General features: G+C 38.8%; 2 protein-coding genes across 4 annotated transcripts; one reads left to right on the top strand and one right to left on the bottom strand.

Annotated features, from left to right (window-relative positions):
- Positions 1 to 275: 275 nt before the first annotated feature.
- polq (polymerase (DNA directed), theta) lies at positions 276 to 15487 on the top strand. The gene is made up of 33 exons (XM_067376650.1): positions 276 to 343; positions 889 to 972; positions 1305 to 1410; positions 1497 to 2139; positions 2663 to 2845; positions 3008 to 3138; positions 3331 to 3487; positions 3566 to 3674; positions 3780 to 3993; positions 4100 to 4241; positions 4327 to 4473; positions 4657 to 4869; positions 5497 to 5639; positions 5722 to 5920; positions 6002 to 6144; positions 6244 to 6437; positions 6532 to 6656; positions 6901 to 7144; positions 7333 to 9935; positions 10049 to 10189; positions 10324 to 10511; positions 10626 to 10866; positions 11126 to 11319; positions 11431 to 11559; positions 11640 to 11814; positions 11891 to 12008; positions 12135 to 12253; positions 12384 to 12568; positions 13581 to 13692; positions 13776 to 13900; positions 13973 to 14114; positions 14187 to 14290; positions 15238 to 15487. Coding segments are annotated over exons 1-33 (7869 nt in total). The 5' UTR covers positions 276 to 341; the 3' UTR covers positions 15352 to 15487.
- Positions 15488 to 15601: 114 nt separating this feature from the next.
- On the bottom strand, positions 15602 to 21603 carry birc2 (baculoviral IAP repeat containing 2). 3 transcript variants are annotated; one of them, XM_067376653.1, is made up of 9 exons: positions 21470 to 21603; positions 17464 to 19024; positions 17266 to 17365; positions 17107 to 17185; positions 16975 to 17023; positions 16652 to 16894; positions 16317 to 16571; positions 16036 to 16077; positions 15602 to 15895 (listed from the first exon to the last, which is right to left on the bottom strand). In XM_067376653.1, exons 2-9 carry the CDS (start codon positions 18386 to 18388, stop codon positions 15702 to 15704), a joined length of 1887 nt encoding a protein of 628 aa, XP_067232754.1. In that variant the 5' UTR covers positions 18389 to 19024; positions 21470 to 21603; the 3' UTR covers positions 15602 to 15701. The 3 variants fall into 3 exon arrangements, with proteins under 3 accessions (XP_067232754.1, XP_067232755.1, XP_067232756.1); XM_067376654.1 differs by lacking the exon at positions 21470 to 21603 and adding an exon at positions 20507 to 21420; XM_067376655.1 differs by lacking the exon at positions 16036 to 16077.
- Positions 21604 to 21800: the final 197 nt, after the last annotated feature.

Here is a 21800-nt window from a genome sequence, read left to right as displayed (position 1 = left end):
AATAATGAAACGTTGTGACCACGTTAATGCCACATATATTCCTGCGCTTTGTTCATAACATTCATACTGCAAGTGTCAGTGTTGCTAGCGAGATGGCTGAGCGCGTGATGGCACGATTTTGATTCATACAAGTGAATCGATTCTTTTGAATTACTAGAAATATCTATACCTGGGATGCTTTTGTTTGCTATTGATATTCACAGTATTTGAATGCAGTAGAATTGTATCACTTTGTTTGTTTTTAAATCATGAAAGTTATTAAAGTGACGAGAACGGATCTTTCATTTAAGTGATTCATTCAAAAAATGATTCATTCACGAAGGAAACGCCACTAAACAAGAATGTAATGTAAAAATTACGTCCTCACTTTTTAAGTAAAACGGTATGATTGACTGTTGACTGTTCTGTGAAAACTGACTGTTTGAAACTGATTTTTGAAAGTTTTGTTAAAGCTAAAACGATATAATATTGTGTAATATATTTATACAGTCACTGGAGGAACACTCAGAATCAGCGTGTTTCCTCCGGACAACTGTGTGCAAACACCGCGGGCTGTTTGATTTGGTTGTTTTTTGTTTTCCTTTAACCTTGTTTTTATTTCTTATAACTGTCATTAAATATGCATTTACGCAAACATATTTTAAATGGCCGACAGGACAAATGAAATATTACTCGTTCAAATAGTTTGCGATGGTGTTAAGTAAATAACTTGATTTAGAAACATGTCAGCTCAACTGGCTGGAATAACGAGAGAAATGCCAGTAACAGCTTTTAATTCAGTAACATGAGTTTGTTTATGTGCAGCGACGAGAGGTAGCAGCACAACAGCTACCTTAACAAAATATTTAATTTGACTTTTATTTTTATTTTTACTCATTATATGTGAAGGCATATTTATTTTTTTAATGTGATGACTACTTCAACGACAAGAAAGATTTATTTGGGACAGCATCGGATTGTAAAGACAAAGGGGTAAGATATGTCACCTGAAACTGTGCTTCTATTGATGGTGTACGTTTCTATGGTTATGTTTATAAACTTGGTTAACATGGAGCTTTGAATGGGTCGCTGTTCTTAAATTAACCCTTAGAAGAACTTTGTTTGATGTACACAAATAAATAAGCGAGACATTGTATGAGTACCCATTGAGAACACTGATGTTTAATTAACAACTGTTTAATATTGAGGCTCTAGATTAATATATTTCCCCATGGTGAGAAACAATAGCTTGTTTGTAAGTTATTTATGTCAGATGTGAAATGTAAATAAATACTGTTGTCACTAACTTGTAGTTTTTCATGTAGCTTAGTTCTTGCAGATGAGAAACCATCACACAAACAATCAAGTCGCCTGCAGGCGTGTTCCTCTGCGACAGATATATCTGAGAAGAGAAGATGTAATGAGCCAACAGTATGTTTTTAATTACTTTATATAATATTATGTCACTGCGAAGCTTTGTTACACTTAGTGTAAAAAATAACATTATCTTTCTAAAGCAAATGCAGAATAAGCAATGGATGCCAGGAGACTCCACTCTGGCTGTGGATGAGGACATTTTACAAGCCATTGATGAATTGGGTCCGGAAGTCTTGAAATTCAAGAAAGATGAAAACATTCAGCAAACTGAATTGGCATCACTTAAGAAAAATATTGTCTTGCCACAAAATATATGTGAGCAACAGGTACAAAATGCAGAAAATATTGGCCCTTCAAGTCCAGGGTCAGTGTGGTCACCATCAGAGCGCAAAAGAACCAGAACACAAGCCAAAAAAGAGAATGACTGGAGGGATTTGGCTCAAAAGCTTTTGTTCAGTGAAACCAAAAAGACCGAAGGCCGTGAGTTGAAACGTGACAGGGAATATTCTTCACCTCAAAAGATCCTGAACGCCATGAAAAAAACATCTAAAGTAGCAAATGACAAGCAAAAGTTGAAGTTCAGAAGAGATACCAGCCCAAATGACTCTCTCAATACCTCCAAGGATTACATTTTGTTCAGTCCGACACATATGGCTGCTGCTAAAGAGCGATCCGTGTTGCAGCAGCAGAAGAAATCAATGAAAAACCTCTCTGTCTCTGTGCTGACCCCTCCTCCAGGACTGGATCTTAGTGTCCTCGGTGATGCTACACTTCCAGATGCAGGTAGATTGAATTTTCCACTATAGCACAGCAGATGTCACTATTCAATCACCATTTGATAAAGTGATTTAAATATTCAGATCTTTACTAATGGGAAGTTTTGTTTAATTTCATCATTCGTGTATATATTAAAGGTAAGATTTATTTATTTATTTTTTTTTATGTTTTTAAAGAAGTCTCTTTTGCAAACCAATTTAATATTGGGAAATATTGTTACAATTCAAAATATATTGTAATATATTTAAAATTAGTTTATTATATCTACAGTGTCACATGATCCTTCACAAATCATTCTAATATACTGATTCGGTGCTTAAGAAGCTATCAAAGAAATGATCAACATTGTGCTGCTTAATTGTTTTGTTGAATCCATACTACGTTAATTCAGGATTCTTTGATGAATAGAAAGTTGAGAACATGATTTATTTGAAATAGGCATATTTTGTAATATTATAAATGTCTTTTGAGTCACTTTTGATCAATTTAATGTGTCCTTGCTGAATAAAAGTATTTCTTTTTTAAAAAGCACAAAGCATGCATATGGGACGTCCTGCCAATCAGTCAGACAAGCTTATGCTCTCCAGTTGGGGTCTCCCTAAGCCTGTTCTAGAGAAGTATCAGAGTCTTGGTGTTCAGAGGATGTTTGAGTGGCAGGCTGAGTGTCTGACCTTGGGCAAAGTGTTGGAGGGCCAGAACCTGGTGTATTCTGGTAAATAGATGTTTTTTCTTCTTATCACAAATACTTTATTTGTCCTTAATCCTGTTTTCCTGAAACAGGACCTGCATGAAATACAACATTTAAACTTACAACTACTTGTAGTTATATGCTACTTTTCTAGATTATCTATAATTATGTGATTCTTTTTTTAAGCTCCAACCAGTGCAGGGAAAACTTTGGTTTCTGAGTTGTTAATCTTGAAGAGGGTTTTGGAAACAAGACAGAAGGCCATGTTCATTCTTCCCTTCGTGTCTGTGGCACGAGAGAAGATGTTTTATCTACAGGTTGGTTTCCATTTCTCGAGTACATGTATAATTGTCAACTTTGTAAGTTGGCCCACTTTTTCTTCTTCAACTATGACTGCAGTACTGTATACAGAGTGTACATGTATGTTTGAAATGAAAACATCTGACAGTCTACATTTTGGAATTTCGTTAAAGAGATTTTCTAACATTATACTTGCCATTTTCACCCAGAATGTATTTCAGGAGGCAGGGGTCAGAGTGGAGGGGTATATGGGTAACACTTCAGCAGCTGGTGGGTTTTCAGCTCTGGATGTCGCTGTTTGCACAATAGAGAAAGCTAATGGACTCATCAATAGGCTCATTGAAGAAGACAAATTGGATTTACTTGGTAAAACAATGACATTTCCTTACCTCTTAATTTTCTGCCATGTGCTCTTATAAAAGTAAACGTTCTTCTAAATTGCAGGAATTGTTGTGGTCGATGAGCTGCACATGCTTGGGGACTCTGGTCGTGGATATCTGTTAGAACTTTTGCTGACTAAAATCCAATACATTGCCCAAAAAAAGTCAGCAAGGTATGTAATAATGTAATAATTAAATCCAAAAAAAAACAAAAAAAAAAAACAATGATTTTGATAAACATCACCTATGGTGAAGGTTAACATCTTCTCTATTTTAAGGGACTCTGGTCAAAGTACCTCTCCTGGCGTGCAAATTGTTGGTATGAGTGCCACGCTGCCCAACTTGGATCTTCTAGCCCGCTGGTTGAGTGCTGAGCTGTATAGTACTAACTATCGTCCTGTGCCATTGATGGAGTGGGTCAAGATTGGCACAAACGTCTATGACGGATCTCTGAACCTGGTCAGGCAGTTCACCCCAGCTCTTCCAGTTAAGGTCTGAGTTTGACATATTTGTTGGCCACTGAAACCCGAATATTTAAACTCTACCAGCTAACGTTTACCTATAAAATTTGACGTAAAAGATGTTTTTCTATCCATAGGGAGATGATGACCACATTGTTAGCCTCTGCTTTGAGACAGTGCGGGACGGTCACTCTGCACTGCTGTTCTGCCCTTCAAAGAACTGGTGTGAGAAGCTAGCAGATAGCATCGGAAGAGAGTTTTACAATCTTCATCACAAAGGTTTACAAATACAGATATGGGAATTTGTAGATATTTTACTGTCAAGGTATAGTGTATTATGCTTTAACAATGTTTGCTTTTACAGAAATGCAGTCAGGCTCTGGAGTGCAAAGTATATGTTTGAAGCAGGAAGGTCTCCAGGATGTAGTAGCGCAGCTCAAGCGCACTCCTGCAGGCTTGGAGCAGGTCCTTCAGCGGACTGTTCCCTGGGGGGTGGCCTTCCACCATGCAGGTACATGTGCTTTAATGTTAGACTTAAATAGTAATAAGAATTAAATTAAACATTAAAAAATAAAATATTTAAATGATAATAAAAAATAAAAAAGTTGTTGTTTTTTTGTTGTTTATTGTCATTTTAAAAAGATGAGGACATTCTGAATCCACTGTGTAAAAACCCTTCAAACCCTTGTTTCAGGTTTGACGTTCGATGAGCGGGATATTCTAGAAGGAGCTTTTCGTCAAGGCTACATTAGGGTGTTAGCTGCCACCTCCACATTGTCATCTGGTGTAAATCTGCCCGCTCGACGTGTGATTATCAGAACCCCTGTTTTCAATGGTCATTTGCTGGACATCCTGACCTATAAGCAGATGGTGGGACGGGCAGGCCGTAAAGGAGTGGACACCTTAGGTGAGTCCTACAGATTTATTATAGCCTATTATATTATATTTTATTTTTTTTTAATATAACATATAATAATCTATATGCTCAGCCAGTGTTGGGTGTAATTCTTTACTGTAAATTAATTACTTTTCCCCCTGGAAATGTAAAAAAAGTTATTTAATTACTGTTACTTCTGATATAATTGCACTAAATAAAGTATAGACTATTGAAGAATATAAATGTTATAAAATGTAATTTATTCCTGTGATTGCAAAGCTGAATTTCCATTCAGTATCTGTTACTTAAGTCTTCAGTGTCACATGATTCTTCAGAAATCATTCTGCTATGCTGATTTGCTCCTCAAGAAATATTTTTTATTAATATCAATGCTGAAAATAGTTGTCCTGCTTAATACATTTGTGAAAACTGTGATAATTTTTTTCAAGATCCTTTAATGAATACTAACAGAAAGAAAAGCATCTATATGAAATAAATATTCTGTAACATAAATGTGTTTACTGACAATTTTGATAAATTTAATGCTTCCTTGCTGAATAAAAGAAAACATTCTGAAAGAAAACAAAACTGTAGTGAATATAGAGAGAGAGAAGACAGAAAATAAATGAGATGTAATGATCTATGTGTGTCTGTCAGGTGAGAGTGTGTTGGTCTGTAAAGAGGCTGAACGTGCAAAGGGGACGAGTCTCATCCAGGGCTCGCTCAAGCCTATCAGTAGCTGTCTGGTGAAGCGCGAGGGAGAGGGCGTCACTACCAGCATGCTCAGGGCCATCCTGGAGGTATAAATGTTACTCATAGTCTGTTGTATGATACCGTCTTGGGTGTCTATGTACAGGATTTATTTCATTACTTTGATTAAAGATCATCGTTGGAGGAGTTGCCAGCTCACCACAGGATGTGCGGATGTATGCTTCCTGCACTCTGCTGGCAGCCAGTATGGCAACCGAACAACCACATCAGGAAGGAGCTGAATCAGAAGCTCGAAGCAAAGGGGCTATAGAGGCCTGCATAGAGTGGCTGATGGACAATGAGTTCATACATATACAGAAGGAGGGAGATGGTAACAAAACTAAGGATATGAAAAAAAAATTGTGTGATGTATGTTGACATTTGGATCATTTGATAATTGTCCATTTTGCAGTGGAAAGGTACTGCCCCACGCATCTGGGATCTGCGACTCTGTCCTCATCTTTATCACCCCCAGAAGCATTGGGGATTTTCGCAGATCTTCAGAGAGCAATGAAAGGATTTGTGTTGGAAAATGATCTCCATATCCTCTACCAGGTAGACAAAACAGTTCAGTATATCATAGATAAAGAACGGATTGGTTCTTAATACAAAAAAATATGGGTTATTAACAAAATCATGCCATGCATTTCTAAGATAACACCTGTGTATGTGGACTGGACCACAATAGACTGGTACCAGTTCTTCTGTTTGTGGGAGCAACTACCGTCTGCAATGAAGCGAGTGGCTGAGATGGTGGGCATTCAAGAAGGTTTCCTGGCCCGTTCCGTTAGTGGCAAATTAATAGCTAAAACAGAGAAGCAACGCAGACAGATGGCTATTCACAAACGGTGTGTTGTATTTTTTTCATTTAGAGTGCTTCATCTTATTACAGTTTATGGTTAAATTAGCAATATGTTGATGTGTAATTTTTTTGTCATGCAGTTTTTTTACAACATTAGTTCTCCTTGACCTGGTAAGCGAAGAACCACTTGGAGCTGTTGCAAAGAAGTATGGCTGTAGCCGAGGACAGCTTCAGTCACTTCAGCAGTCTGCCTCAACTTATGCAGGTACATTGATATCTCTTCCTGCTGCAGGCATATCTATGGAAGCTTGTTTCTGCCTCAGAGTAAAAAATAAGTAATTGAGATTTGAGATGTGAGAAACATGTTTATGTATCATTATAGAATAGAATTAATTATAGTAAGTGAAAAATAAAGTTGCAGTTACTTTTTTACACTGAGGTGGAAAAAGGCTTCCATACTTATCAATATGACATAAATAGCAAAGTTAACATTTGGCCATTTTTTCCAGGTATGGTTACGGTCTTCTGTAATCGTCTTGGATGGCACAACTTAGAGCTGCTTCTGTCCCAGTTCCAGAGTCGTCTGAGTTTTGGAGTCCAGAGGGAGTTGTGTGATCTGGTTCGTATTTCTTTGCTAAACGCCCAGAGAGCACGTACACTCTACAGCTCTGGGTTTGTCACTGTGGCAGAGTTAGCCAGAGCTGATGTTACAGAGGTGGAAAAGGCCCTTAGGAAAGCTATCCCTTTCAAAAGGTAATGAAACTTTGCCGTCATCGAACCATCACTTTAAGTTAATCTTAAAAAAAACATACAAATAATTTAATAAAAATAATGATCGGTTTATCGTGTTGCCAGATCTATGACCAGAATGTAAATACTGGTTTATCCCTAGATTATAGGGATATTATTAAGTCATACAGTGATAATTTGAATCTCCGCAGCTCCAGGCAGGCAGTGGATGAGAGCGAGATGGAGGCTCAAGAACGCAAGAACATGCGCTGCATCTGGGTCAGTGGAAAAAAGGCTTTGACTGAAAGGGAGGCTGCTCTGCAGATCGTGGCTGAGGCCCGTCTGCTCCTCCAGCAGGATTTGGCTCTTCTTGGGGTGGAATGGAACCCATCTTCCCTCTCAACAAATATCCAGCCAGATTCCCATTCACCTGAGGAATCATCCAACACAAAACCTCTACAGTCCACGTCAAGGGTCCCAGAACATGAAGAGGGTGAAAATGTAAACGCAAATGTGGCCGAACAGAAGTTGGTGGATAAAAGTGCTGACATTAGTTCCCATCCTCCTTTAAGACCATTAGAGTTCACTACCAGTTCAGAAAAAACACTGAATATTGACTCAGGTGTTTCATCTGCCAAGTGTCAGCCTGCTAAGAATTGTGAACAGCAATCTAGTGTACTGGATAAAGTTCTCAAATCAATAAATGCCAAAGATAAGGGCTGTCACAATAACCTGACAGCTGAGTCATCGGAATGCTCTTCAGAATCACTTCAAAGGGGTTCCAGACATAATTCCTGTCTAAAAAGTACCTGCATCTCCAGCAGTGATCAACATTGTGAAAGTCCAGTTTCGAAACGCAGAAGGATGAATGTTACAGATGCTGAAGCACGACCCACAGTCTTTGGAGCGAAACCGGCAACTCTAATCGCAAAAGACTCTAAACTAATGTCAAAAGCTAGAGAGCTTTGCTCTAATAAACCTGAAACTGACTGTAGATTAGATAAAGACAAGATGAAACTCCAATCTCCTACTGATGAACTGAACCAAGACACTGAGTCAAAAACATTTTCTCACTCACGTGCTCCATCACAAGATGGGAAAGCACCAAATGTTACCAACTTCCCTTCAGATAAAGGGAGAAAGTGCATATCTAAAACAAAACATTTAAATCAGAGCACAAATGAAACTGAAAAGCGAGAAACGGTTACTAAAAGTTTCAGGGAATTCAGCAGCAGAGATGAGAATGAAGGTGGCTTACCTGTGAACACCAGAGTTAAAAATGATTTAGCATGTCATTCTGAAAAGCTTAGCTCCCCTGACTTGTACACAAATGGATTGGAAGATTTTGGTGATAGTTTTCAACTCGATACACAGACTGAGAAAATGATTCAAGGGGATGATTTTTCACATGGCAATTGTAATGTAATCATTCTCAAAGAAAATAAACAGGACAGTCATGTTGATTCAGCAAGTAACATGAAAGTTGTCAACCAGTCGTCTTTCCTGGAAAATGAGTATCATGTGTCTAAAAACAAAAACCCAGTCAAAGGTTTATCACCTATTGAGAATGTCCCATCCTCTGAAGGCAAACCTAAATATAACATCTCACTTACTGACAGCCAGTTGGAAAATGTTTTAAATTACAGTAACCAAGTTGCTGAAAAAGAATCGTATGTAAATAAACCTGCTGAGCAAAGGGAAAATCATGAGTCCCCTGAGCATATTACTGACAATAGCTTCAACCGGAGCAGCAGCTTTCTGTTTGACAGTCTCTATGACAACTCCATCTTGGATGCCATGGAGGAAGCAGCAACGGATCGAGACAACAAAGAAGAGCAGGTGATTGAAACACATGCTAATTCAAATGGCTCTTCTCCAGAACTCATTCCAGAGAGGAGAGATGTTGTGTCAACAGAGGATCTGGAAGCCATCCAATGGGGCGAATCATCTTTCAACCTTTCAGAATGGGGAGATTCACTACTTATTGGAGAGCAGTATCTTGATAAAATGAACAATGTTGTCAAGGCTTGTGATGGCCCAAGATTGGGTGCAGAGAAGCCCAGCTATACAGATGACATTGTGTCTGAACTACATGTATCACAAAACAATGAGACTCATCCAAAAGTTTCATCTGAAAGACGTCAATTAAACAGTTCATCATTTCACATCAGTCCAGGAATGCAAGACATTTTTGATAAATGGTCTGATCAGTTTTCAACCTTATCAGAGCCTCCAGGGCAGACAAATTCAACTGTGGTGGAACCAAACGCAGCTGCTGTTCTTGTAGAAGAAGCTGTTTCTCTAATAACAAACCATGGAATTGAGCAGGGAGATCTAAGAAGTTTAAGTACTGAAGATTTTGTGGTAGTCCAGGCCAAACCGGTGACTCCCAATGACCTTGTTCCTCCCACACCAGTTTCTGAACCAGTAACCCCACTGGTCAAAATGACCACCTCAGCTGTACAATCACCTCTTAATGTCACCAAGAACAGGTCCGAACTGCTTCCAAATTCTAAATCCAGTACCCAGAAAGATTATCAATCTTGTTTGAGGAGAAACTCAACATCAGAGTTAGACACATCTCTGGCTGATGAGGGCTTTACAAGACTTTCTCAGTGTCCATCATTTCCTGCTTCTAACTCCTGCAGTCCAGAAACATTTTCCATAATCGACGTGGCAAGTGATAAAAGGCTTTTCCAAACATTTGTAAAGGAGTGGAAAACAAAGGACAGATTTTCTATAGCTGTTGCCTGTGAGAAGATGGAGAGCAGCTCAATGCAACCTGAGACAGTTATAGGTGGAAAATTCAAAAAAAGTAAGATCAAGATACATTTACATTTTTTAGATGAATTTTGTTTCCTATATGTTTTAGTATTCTAATATACAGTACTTATAAGTTTATAAACTTGTGTAATCATTTGTTTGAAGCTACTACCCCAATGAGGAACAAAAGAAAAGACTGCTTCCTTCTGAAGGGATATGAGGATCTTGTTGTCATTGGCATGTCTGTATGCTGGGGTGGAAAAGATGCTTATTTTGTATCTCTACAACAGGAGCTGTCAGACACAGGTATGAAACATGTCATTGAAAACTTGTGAGGACTAAATCTAATAAACCTGAAAAATTTACCAACTTTACCAAACCTTCTCAATTGAATGCTGCTATTTCCAAAACTAATACTACTCTTGTCTTTCCCCAAACAGATATAAGTGCCAGTTTAGCTCCACCACCTCTTGATGAGACTCTTACAGTTGAGGAACGACTGAAGCAAATTCTGTGCTGCTTGGAAAAAGAATCGAGTGTGATGGTCATTTATGACTTCATTCAACTTTACAAGACACTTCTCCTGGTGTGTGAGCTTGCTATGCGTGGCACGTTTGAAGACCCAAAGGTTGGACAAAACAGAAAAATTGTCTATGCCCTCCATCTTCTCAATTATTGAAATCACAATGATGGATCTGATAGGGTAGGATGTCTAACTACATTGTTATTTTTCCTTCAATAGATTGCATGTTGGCTTCTGGATTCAAGCTCCAAAGAGCGCACCCTCCACAACATGGTGTCCAGCTTCACCCCTGAGGATCTCCCAATGCTTGAGGGAATTAGTCCTGGTCAGGGTGTGCAGAGTTTAGGGATCTATGGAGATGCCAGTCAACCGGGACGTTATAGAGCTGCTGTTGAGTCTGTTTTGGTCTTCAGGGTCATGACGCAACTCAACTGTCATCTTGAAAAGGATGGTTTCTTGGGTAACAAATCATTTTATACAACTCAAATTGTATGTATCAGGGGTGTCCAATTTTGCTGCTGTCCTGCAGAGTTTAGGTCCAACTAGCCCCTGGAAGTTTAGTAATCCTGAACCTTGATTAGCTGGTTCAGATTTGTTTAATAATGATTGGAACTAAACTCTGCAGGATAGTGGCCCTCCAGGAGCAGGTTTGGACACCCCATGTCCAGTTTGGTTATATAGATACTAAATATTTCATATCTTGTACTTTTCAATGCTAGATGTATTCAAGAAAGTGGAGATGCCCACCCAATACTGCCTGGCATTGTTGGAGCTGAATGGAATTGGGTTTAGTGTTGCTGAATGTGAGGCTCAGAAACATGTGATGCAAGCCAAGCTAAGTGCTCTCGAATCCCAAGCCTATCAGCTAGCAGGACACGGCTTCTCATTGACCAGTCCAGAGGATGTTGCAGAGGTTGTTATCCTCCTCACTGCTCAAAATAATGGCCATATACATTTACCCACATAGAAATGTATTATCCTGTGTGAAAAACAACTCTATAGTCCTCCATTTCAACTGTTACAGGTGTTGTTTCTTGAGTTGAAGCTGCCTCCCAATGGAGATTTAAATGCCCCAAAGAATAAGAAGACACTGGGTTACACTAGAAGAGCAGGAGCGCGTATCAAACTTTCTAAACAGTTCAGCACAACCAAGGTACGTTCTTAGATTGTTCTAACGTTTAAATCTGTGGTATGTATGCACTTCCTAAATGCACTCTTTTCTTGTTTCATCAGGATGTCTTAGAAAAGCTCAAGCCATTGCATCAGTTACCAGGTGTTATTCTTGAGTGGAGAAGGATCACGAATGCTTTGACTAAAGTGGTTTTCCCCTTGCAAAGAGAGAAGAAGTGGCACCCACATCTGAAGATGGACAGAATACATCCAATCTCACAGTCACACACTGCCACAGGTGTGAAGCATCATGACATAACCTTTGAACTGCGTGTATCTTCTCAGGACAGTATTTTAATGTTTTTCTCACATAGGGCGCGTGAGCTTCACTGAACCAAACATTCAGAATGTCCCAAAAGATTTTGAAATCCAGATGCCAACACTTGTAGAAGAAAGTCAACCATCACAGAATAATGGTGCAAGCAAGACATGGTACAGTCTTACATTGTTGCAGTGATATTTTCCTATATTTTATTCTAAATAACCAAAATACATAAATGTCCAGTATTACACATTTAAAATGTTTATGTGTATGGTATGTTTATTTATTCATTTCAGGGGTAAACGATCAAAGATAAACCAGCAATTGGCACCCCTTTTAAAAGTATCAGACAAATCACCAGAAAAAGGGATGCCATTTTCTGTCAGCATGAGGCATGCTTTTGTTCCATTTTCAGGTATGAAACTTTATTGTCGAGCGGTCTGGATCAAGAGAGCATAATTTAAAGGGACACTTGTTTCCTTATATAAAAGGATTTATGCCACATTAACACTCCCTCTGTTTTAATCTTATACATATGATTTCAGGAGGTCTGATTCTGGCTGCTGACTACTCACAGTTGGAGCTTCGCATCTTAGCTCACCTGTCCCGAGACAGACGGCTCCTCCATGTGCTCAACAGTGGTGCAGATGTATTTAAAAGCATAGCAGCTGAGTGGAAAATGGCAGAGCCTGCTTCAGTTGATGATAATATGAGGCAACAGGCCAAACAGGTTTGCTACATTTCAATATATTTACATGTACGTACATTGTAGCCCAGGGATGGGTAACTTCGGTCCTGGAGGGTCACTGTCACTGTATTTGTATCAGGGTTTGAGCTATATTCTGCAGAACAAAAGTTGCTCATCCCTGTTCCAGAACATTAAAGGTGATGATACACGGGGCAACTTTTTGAGCAATGTTGCCGTCAACGGGCAACCTGATGAGACACAGGGCAACTAATTAGGGCAACAGACAGTTAGCAAATCTATTGCCAACTCAATAAATACTTAATTATAAACACTTGTTAGGCACTTTATTTCAACTTTTCAAATATTTTCATTTTTATTAAAAATAAATGCCTTTCCGATCTGATTTGTGACAGGAAAAGGGAGAAGAGCGAGTTCGGAAAAAAGGCGGATTCGAACCCGCGTCGATCGCATCAAAAGCTATTTAAATGTCAAACACCCTACAGCCTACGATACTACAGACGTTGAAAAATCCCGTCTTTTTAGTATTTAACTGAAATCATTCAATAGCTTCATTACAGCATACACACATTAGCTACTTTCGGACAGTTGTTGGTATTTTAAGCAATATATGAGGTGAATTCCCTGTTTTGGGTTGACGCATGACAACTTACTAGCGTAAAAAGATAAAAGTTCACACTCCTTTTCTCCGCTCCACTGCCGCTGAGAGGCCGCCATCTTGTTTAAATTTTTTCTGAAATCTCCGAACCGGTCACGTGATCGGCTGCTAACATTCTGATTGGAGGATCTCAAAAAATTGCCCACAACCGATCTAACGTATCCAGATATAAATTTGTTGCTCATTCTCAATGGGAAAGTGCCCAAGCAACGTTGCTCGGCAACATTGCTCAAAAAGTTGCCCCGTGTATCATCACCTTAAGTCTTTCAAAAAGTATCTATTTTAATGTGAAAGCCTATACAGTAGTCACTAATGGTATCACTTGCAACTGCTAATTGAAGTTTTATTGGTTGTCAATCTTAACATTTTTGTCAACAGATTTGTTATGGAATAATCTATGGCATGGGAGCAAAGTCACTTGGAGAGCAAATGGGCATTGAGGAGAATGATGCTGCCTGTTACATTGAGACATTTAAATCCAGATACACCGGTAAATGAGTGTACGATTATTGTCTGGACAAAAAAAGGCTGTAATGATGATAACGGCGTCTTTTATTTTTACTTTTCTTCAAGGCATTCAGAACTTTCTGCGTGAAACTGTGCAGAAATGTGTGAAAAATGGTTATGTGAAGACATTACTCGGCAGGAAGCGTTTCTTGCCTGGAATAAAGGACTCAAATGTGTACATAAAGTCTCACGTAAGTCTTCATGAGCGCTCCATTAGAATATCTGGTGTGTAATGAGAGTTAAATTTTTATCCTCCTTTTTAGGCAGAACGACAGGCAGTAAACACAACCGTGCAGGGCTCTGCCGCTGACATTGTAAAATTAGCAACCATCAACATTCAGCGCCGACTGGAAGCAGCGTTTCCTGGAGTGCCCTCATCACATCAGCACCCTCTAATTCGATCAGGTATGACCCACTTCATATTATAGCATTTTCTCTTTTTTTAATGTGGGGTGTGAATTTAATTTTTTTTTTCAGGTGGTCGCAACAGAAATCAGTTCAAACCCTCTAGAGGAGGTTATTTTATACTTCAACTGCATGATGAACTCATCTATGAGGTTGCAGAGGAAGATGTCATTCAGGTAATTAAGAAAACTATAGAGTGCATTAGTGCCTGTCCACTTTCTCAGCGGTACTGGTTCCAGAAGTATTTTTTAATTAAAGTATAACATTAATTTTTCTCCTAGTCTAAGTCTTTGTTAGTTTTTTAAGCCATGAACCAAGCCAACCAGCAATGAGAAGAATCACTACACAAAGTTTGATTTGAAATATTAGTAAAGTATTTGAAAATCGGATAAAATACAAAGGTACAAGCATGTGTACTTAATGGCTTTAGTGACAGAAAGAACTACAATCCCATGAAGCAGTGTGAATAGCACAATCGAATTAAAAAAATGTTGATTTATAAATTGTATAATATATATATATATATTCATGACAACTCTTGGAAGATTGTTAGCATGGTAATGGATATGACAATGTTAATGTATTTGGTCTTGGCGTAATAGATCTGCTACGCTGCTGCTGAATTGTTGCTGCTGTAGATTATTGATGTTTTTGTAGCTTATTGCTGCTGCTGATTATTGGTGCTGCAAAACAAGTACAGGAACTTGCTACTGCCTATACATACAACGATACACTGCTGCGAGTAAGAGTAGTGCTGTTGCACGAAGAGTGTATATCAATTACCCATAGCAGGTCTATACAGATGGAGGGTTTTAGAGGAACTCTGAAGCATGCTGCAAACTGCTATAGTGAATGTAACCAGCCATTTAAATGTGTTAGCAACAAGCTCATTGGCTGCAGATGTGACATGGACCAATCAGCTTGTGCCAGTAGTTAACTCTATAATTATCATCAGCCTGCACCCTCTAGAGTTTCATGACTGACCTATGTGTGTGCACCTTTGGCTTGTTTCGACTGATTGGTGGAATTTCTGTATTCTTTCTGGATCTTGCATTTACCGTGGAATATATAAAAGTTCAATGGTGACATGTCAAATTATATCTTTTTTTTTTTTTTTTTTCAGGTGGCCCAGATTGTGAAGCGAGAAATGGAGTGCGTTGTAAAACTATATGTAAAGCTTAGAGTAAAAGTCAAAGTGGGTCCAAGCTGGGGTAACCTTCAAGACCTTGACATATGAAACAAGCCATCTACTGTTTACAAATTCACTAATGATAGTGATCATGTTTTACATTAATGATTTGTTAAAACACTAAATGTGCAATGTTTTTATATATGCAGTAAATATTTTTAATCTAACATAAAATTCAACAGATGCTATTAAAAACTTGTGTATAACTTGAAATGTAAACTATTTTTGTACAGTTTTTTTTTAATATATATTTTTGTCCAAAACATTAAAATGATCAAATATCACACATTAGTTCACATTAGTTTATTTGTTTTTATTCAGTAATTCAGAAACAAGTGTGTATTTACTCTAAAAATTGTGACAACTGCATTTAGATTCACTTGTAGGAAATCTTCATTTTATGATAGGAAGGTACGGACAGTGCCTTTAACCAATCCTCTACATATGGGGCACTTGCGCAGAGAAGGCGCACACTCTTTGCACACCACTAGGTGACCACAGGGAATGAAGACAATGTTGACTTCCTTGTCCATGCAAACTTTGCATGTGCGCTCTTCTTGAAGTCTTCTCAACTGTTCCTCCATAGGCAAGTCTGTGAACATAATGGACACTGTTAATCATTTTAAACAAACTCCGTTTCAGAGTGGGATCTAACGGATTCCCTTAGTGTGATGGCTAGCGATAAAAAAGGGGCGAAATGAAAAGAAAACCTTTTCTTATGTTTGAATATACCTGAAAGATCTTGACTCGGTGATGCAGCTTCATTTGTCTGGGCTGAAATTGCAGTAAGAACAAAAATAAAAATTGGTTGTCAATATTATGTAGTGATTGTTTGTTGTGGATTTGTCCCTGCTCATTTTAGGATCTTTATAAAAGGCATCACCTTTTTTTTTTAAGTGATTAAAGTGTTCCTATCTACTGGCCGTACAGTTTCACACTGACACAGACTAACAACATGTAACACTGAAAATTCACAGATACTTTTTCTCATATCTGATTTAAACATCACATACCCATCAGTTCTCTCAACAGGTACACATCATTCTTCTTGATCCAGTTGCGGAAAACCTCTGCTGCTGCATTTCCTTTCGACAGGACTAAATCAATGAGCTGCCCAGTCTGCTGCTTGACTGAAGTGCAGTTACGAATAGTGTCATACTCCTTCTGTGAGATAACATTCTCCTCTAGAAGATGGTCCATTAAGCTCTGCACACTTTTTAGACGCTGTGACAAGGCAGCGTGATGTTTCTTAAGAAAAGTAAAACCATCTGTAAAGAAACACGATAAAAGTTAGGTTCAATCGAGTCAAACACTTGAATAATGTGAGAATCTTATTCTGCAGAAATACCTGATGCCATCTCCTCAGCAAGAAGCTCTCGTTCCTCCTCTCTCTTCTCATCTTCTGCACTTAGTAAATCAGACACCAATTCTTGAACTGTTTTGTAATTCTCTCCACTTGCGAGAATTTTGCTCTGGACCGTTTGCTTCACCAGGCCACGCTCAAATCCCATCTCTAAAGCAGACTTTACCACAGGATTGTTCATCATCACTGCATCTTCTGAACGGTCTTCTCCAGGACCCAGGTGTACAACTACACAAAGCCAAAAGATAGAGTAATTTATATGGAAATGAGCATCAAATGTAGCTTCAAGTCACTAGAAAACAACTTACCAGGTGGATCAACAAATTCTCTCGAGTTGCTATCTCCATTAGTCAAAAGCTGCAAGACATGTGAACTAGGTAAGACATCCATCAGTTTGCATCACATTTAAAGAACAAATGACACCAGAATCTCTCAAATACCTGTTCAAATAGTCTTGGAAATCTTGCTTGAATCTGATGAACAAATTCTTGGCCCTTTTCTTGCAACAGGTATTCACATCTAGAAGTACATAAATGCAGAATTAATATTCACCTAATACCATCATGGGACAGAAAACTCCAAAACCCTCTTTTATTTACCTTGGGAACCACTTAGCATGTTCTACCCATGGATCATCACCAGACTCCCAACATCTGAGTCCACCATCACAACAAAAGCACTTCACGTCATCATTGCGACCTACCGAAACAAACAGATTTGGAAATAAGTGAGCATGGGCATCTAAAGATGAAAATTAGACCTTGAAATGACTTGAATAATATGACCGAGGCACTTACCAACATAATAAAAACCAGCTTTAGCCAACTGATCTGGTCTAACAGGTATTCTTGAGGGCCAGTTGACAAACGTGAGCAGTCTTTCTTCACACTGTTGCATTGCAGAGTTGGATACATTGGAAAGGCCACAACCAGATAAAGGTACATTATCTGCACGGTCGCCTCGAACAAAGCGGCAGTTGGGATAATGCCTCTGGTGCTCTGATACTGCCCTATCTCCTGGTTCCCAGTTGCTAAGCTGGCCTCCACAACTGAAGCAAGCCACCCTGTCGCCCTGGCCAAGGTAGTAGAAACCAGCTTTGGCCAGCTCAGCTGGAGTTACTGTAGCAAGAGTCCAATTCTGAAACGTGTCAAGGCGTTCCTGTTCCCGACGCATACCAGGATTGTGACAAGCCGTCGGTCGTTGGTGAGAAATATCCTCCACTCCACGGGAGGAAATGGGACTGGAGGGGGCCAGGTTGCTGAATCCCATGTTTAAGTAACCCACCTGCTCCTCCGTTTGGCCTGAAGTGGATGCCGTGGTGGTTGACGTTCCTGTGGTCGCAGGGGCGGACAGCTGTAGGATGGCTACGTTGCGAAGCGGGGAAAAGGCAGAGTGAGAGGACGACAGGAGGTTTGCGGTGGCGGGTAAACTCTGGATGAAGCTACAGTTGGGAGACAGCTGTTTGTGGCGCTCGGCAGGGCAGTCGCCGGACTGCCAGTTGTCGGCCGTCACATTGCAGCGGAAACACTGGACACGATCGCCCACTCCGGTGTAATAAAACCCCGCTCGCGCAAGACTCCTCTCTGTCACTGCCGCAGTGGTGGGGAACTTGGCATATGTTGATATACGAAAGAGTTCAGAGGAATTATCATACTGTAAATCTGCAGGGGAGCTATTGCGACACAAGCCACGCAGGAAAGCACTGTTTTGTAGAATTTCCATTTGAGAAAAAAAAAAGAGGACAAAGGGATGTCCAGCAGAGAGAAAGGCTTGATTGGAATACCCTGTGTGTGCAGAGAATGAACTGTGAGCCAACCAAACAAGATTACAAAAACACCAAACCCCTTACGAAATGAAAAAATCCAAATTCCTCCTTATCAATCATGACCTTACAACATGACATGGATTACACAACAGGGGCCAAAACTGGGTTTCTTCACAGAACTGGTGACACGTGCCTTGAACTAAAACTCCATGAACATAACGTGATGCATAACGCAAGCTACAAACATGCTTGGTTAGATGAACAAGACAAAGCTTGTAAGATCCCTCCACGGCAGCTCTCGAAACTCATCCTGGATCACTAAGAAATACACCAAAGCTACACTGAACAAAAAAACACATTTTTAAATGGAAAATGGTGGTTTCTTTGGACTGTAACATATGGTCAATAAGAAATTAAAAATGTGACCACAGGGTGTGTCCATTCAAGCCTTTCTCTCTGCTGGATATCCCATGACTGGTGTCTAGTCGTCCATGGCAGAACACATAATCTTATTAAAAAAATTAGATGAACTCTTGAACAGATAAAAGGTTGACGTAGGAGGTGTGTGCTTCCTTCCCCTATGATGCATGAACCTGAAAAAAACAGAACAGGTCTAAATTAATGTCATGAATTTCCCAGTATAAAAAGGTCAGAGTAGATAGAGTCAAACTTTTATATCAGGGGTTTTCATGAATGAAAATGTAATAATAAATAAGATAAAGTCAGAATTTAACTGATGTTGTGATAATCTTTTCTTCCATATTGTGATGCATATGTCAGAGTGAAACAGCTTCTTGAATGATTTAGGGTGAGACTTGATTTTGTCTATTGAGAATTGTTCGGATTGTTGTTTGTTTGCTAACTGCTGTGATCTCATGTGATTGAGAGGTAGCTGGAACAGAGGGACTATTGTCCTGCCCTCACGCCAGTGCACACGTCATCAGAAAAGTTGTTGCAAGGTGAAAGAGATGTCAATGTTTCTATTAAGATTAATGAAGGAATATGAATTAACAGTAACATTTTAATATTCAACTGAATAATTATAATGTACACATAATTAACCATTATAAATGTACACAAATATGACATTGTACATGAATAATGATTTTATTAATAGATTGGCAATGGAAGCTTCACAATGTAAATGTAATATTTTTACATTTTGAAGCTTCCATTGAAACTGAATTAATATGGTACAATACAGGGTTACAATTAAACGCTCAGTTTTATACAATACTAAGGAGTAGGGCTCCCTCCCTACTCTTATCTCTACCAAGGTTGAAGTCCCCGGTTACACAAACTGTCAAGACTACTCAAGTTAGTCATCTAATTTATTTCTTCAAGATTGGTCCTAACTTTAAGTCAGCTACATAAAAAAGTAGATTTCTCTAATGTGAATCCGTAAAGTAAGAATGATTACCCCTAACTAATTGGCCAGACTAGTTCTTATGACAGTTATAATTTCCTGGCTGTTCATGCAACTGACCCCTGCTGGATTTATCATTGCAGTAAAATGGCGAATTTCCTGCTTCTGCAACTTCCTCGTTCCTCCAACCAATAAAAGCATTACAAGAAAACCGGAGAATCATTGATATATATTCATTCTTTTTCTCAAATAACTCAAACCCTCAGCTTAAGTCATACGGTAATATTTTATCTATATACAAATGCAAACAAAACCTAATCAGTATTGCAAATCGGGTTTTTTTTATTTTATTTGGTGCATTATTTTCCCCTGTATGGTAATGATTCAGACAATCGGTATGATCTATTTAAGATCTTTGACATGACTCAAGTCGAAACGGAAATGACTTAATGTGACTCATTCCACTGCAAAAAAGATCACGCGTTTCTGACCCATGAGTGGTAAACCCGGTGAAATCCAGTCAGTGCGTCGATGTCACGGAAACAGCACACAGTCAGTCGTCTGTTCCATCTGCCATTTTCTCGAAGACCTTTGGGTGTAATCCTAGACCAGTTTTCATTGTAAAGGCCAAAAACAAGACCTACAACACTACTATGGTATTCAAATCTTGATTTTGGCCAACGAAGAGTTAATAAAATCACCAACTCACCGATGATAAGAACAAAAACGGATTTTGGTCGACACCACAAAATGTCCTTTCTTCTGTTCTGTACAACGGCGAAGGTGGAAATGACGTCACAGTAACCGTCACGAATTTAAAGATATCATTATAGATATTCTTAAACTGGTCATTTATTTTATTGTGAGGTGAAATAATCTTCATGTTTCTGCACATAATGTGATATTCTATATCTTGACCATAGACTGTGATCTTGACAGTAGTCGTGTGTATGTATGTATGTGTGTGTGTGTGTGTGTGTGTGTGTGTGTGAGAGAGAGAGAGAGAGAGAGAGAGAGAGAGAGAGAGAGTTCAGTCGAACACATAAATTCAGCACAAAGCAGCTGCTATTTTCCATTCACTGGAAGCATACAGTGACAACAAGTTTTCAAGGTAAAAAAATACGAAAAGCACCATAAATGTGGTCCCTGTGATTTGTGTGCTATATTCCAAGTGTGAAGAACAGAAATTTATAAGCTTCTGTGGTGAAGGAGAACATTTTTTAGTCAATAACAACAATTTTCAGTCTTGTGTATTTTTTGTTCTTTTGGAGCTTAACATTGGATCATTATACTGTAGTAAATCTATTTTTATTATATGGAATATAGAACACGAGTTGACTAAATAATGACAGAATATTATTGTGAATTATTCATAGATAATGAAAATTATTGTCAGTGTTTTTAAATTATCACAGCCCACTTTCAGAAAGAATCACCAGATAAAGAACATTTACTTTAACAGGGTTGGAAATAAATAAAACATACACTAACTGAAAATAATTTCCCAAGATATTTCTTGATTTGTAATAGACTAATTACATACAATCCTATTTCCCACTCACATAATCATAATCAGAGTGGTATGTGGTATGGTCTAACATTTGAGCGCAGAAGATCACTAAACAGTGCCTCCTAGTTAGAATAATTGAATCGTTGTCTGTCCTTTACTCACCAGATAAAACCAAAGGCAGAAGAATCAACAGCGAAGTGTTGCTCTAGTAGAGAATTCAGTAGAATTTCAGTAGAATTTCAGTGTTGCGAAAATGTGAGAACACTAACCCTACCCACAGCTCTATCTCTCCACCCCTAAATTTTTGGGACTTTCCAAGCAGTCATAGCTGCCATAGCTCGTTTCCCGCACAATTGGTCTATTTTGAAAATGCAGTTGTGTCAAAAGCCGCGGGTTACGTTTAAATTGATCTGTAATAAAAGAAAATGAAAATATATTATATTACTGATGTGAAGTATACTTGAAATTGATACCTGGCAACCAACGGACGGAA

Source organism: Chanodichthys erythropterus, chromosome 22 (genome assembly GCF_024489055.1).
Source record: "Chanodichthys erythropterus isolate Z2021 chromosome 22, ASM2448905v1, whole genome shotgun sequence".
Classification (NCBI taxonomy): Eukaryota; Metazoa; Chordata; class Actinopteri; order Cypriniformes; family Xenocyprididae; genus Chanodichthys; species Chanodichthys erythropterus.
Note: the sequence above shows the minus strand (reverse complement) of the source record. Positions and strands in the feature narration are given on the sequence as shown.

Bases quoted from the DNA above. Each gene is read 5' to 3' on its own strand.
- polq (XM_067376650.1), top strand. The intron at 6,145-6,243 runs GTAGACAAAACA...TGCATTTCTAAG, and splicing joins ATCTCCATATCCTCTACCAG to ATAACACCTGTGTATGTGGA. The intron at 14,115-14,186 runs GTATGACCCACT...TTTTTTTTTCAG, and splicing joins GCACCCTCTAATTCGATCAG to GTGGTCGCAACAGAAATCAG.
- birc2 (XM_067376653.1), bottom strand. From the start codon at position 18,388: ATGGAAATTCTACAAAACAGTGCTTTCCTGCGTGGCTTGTGTCGCAAT. The intron at 16,572-16,651 runs GTATTTCTGCAG...GTTTCTTTACAG, and splicing joins TGCTGAGGAGATGGCATCAG to ATGGTTTTACTTTTCTTAAG. The intron at 15,896-16,035 runs GTATATTCAAAC...TTATGTTCACAG, and splicing joins ACCGAGTCAAGATCTTTCAG to ACTTGCCTATGGAGGAACAG.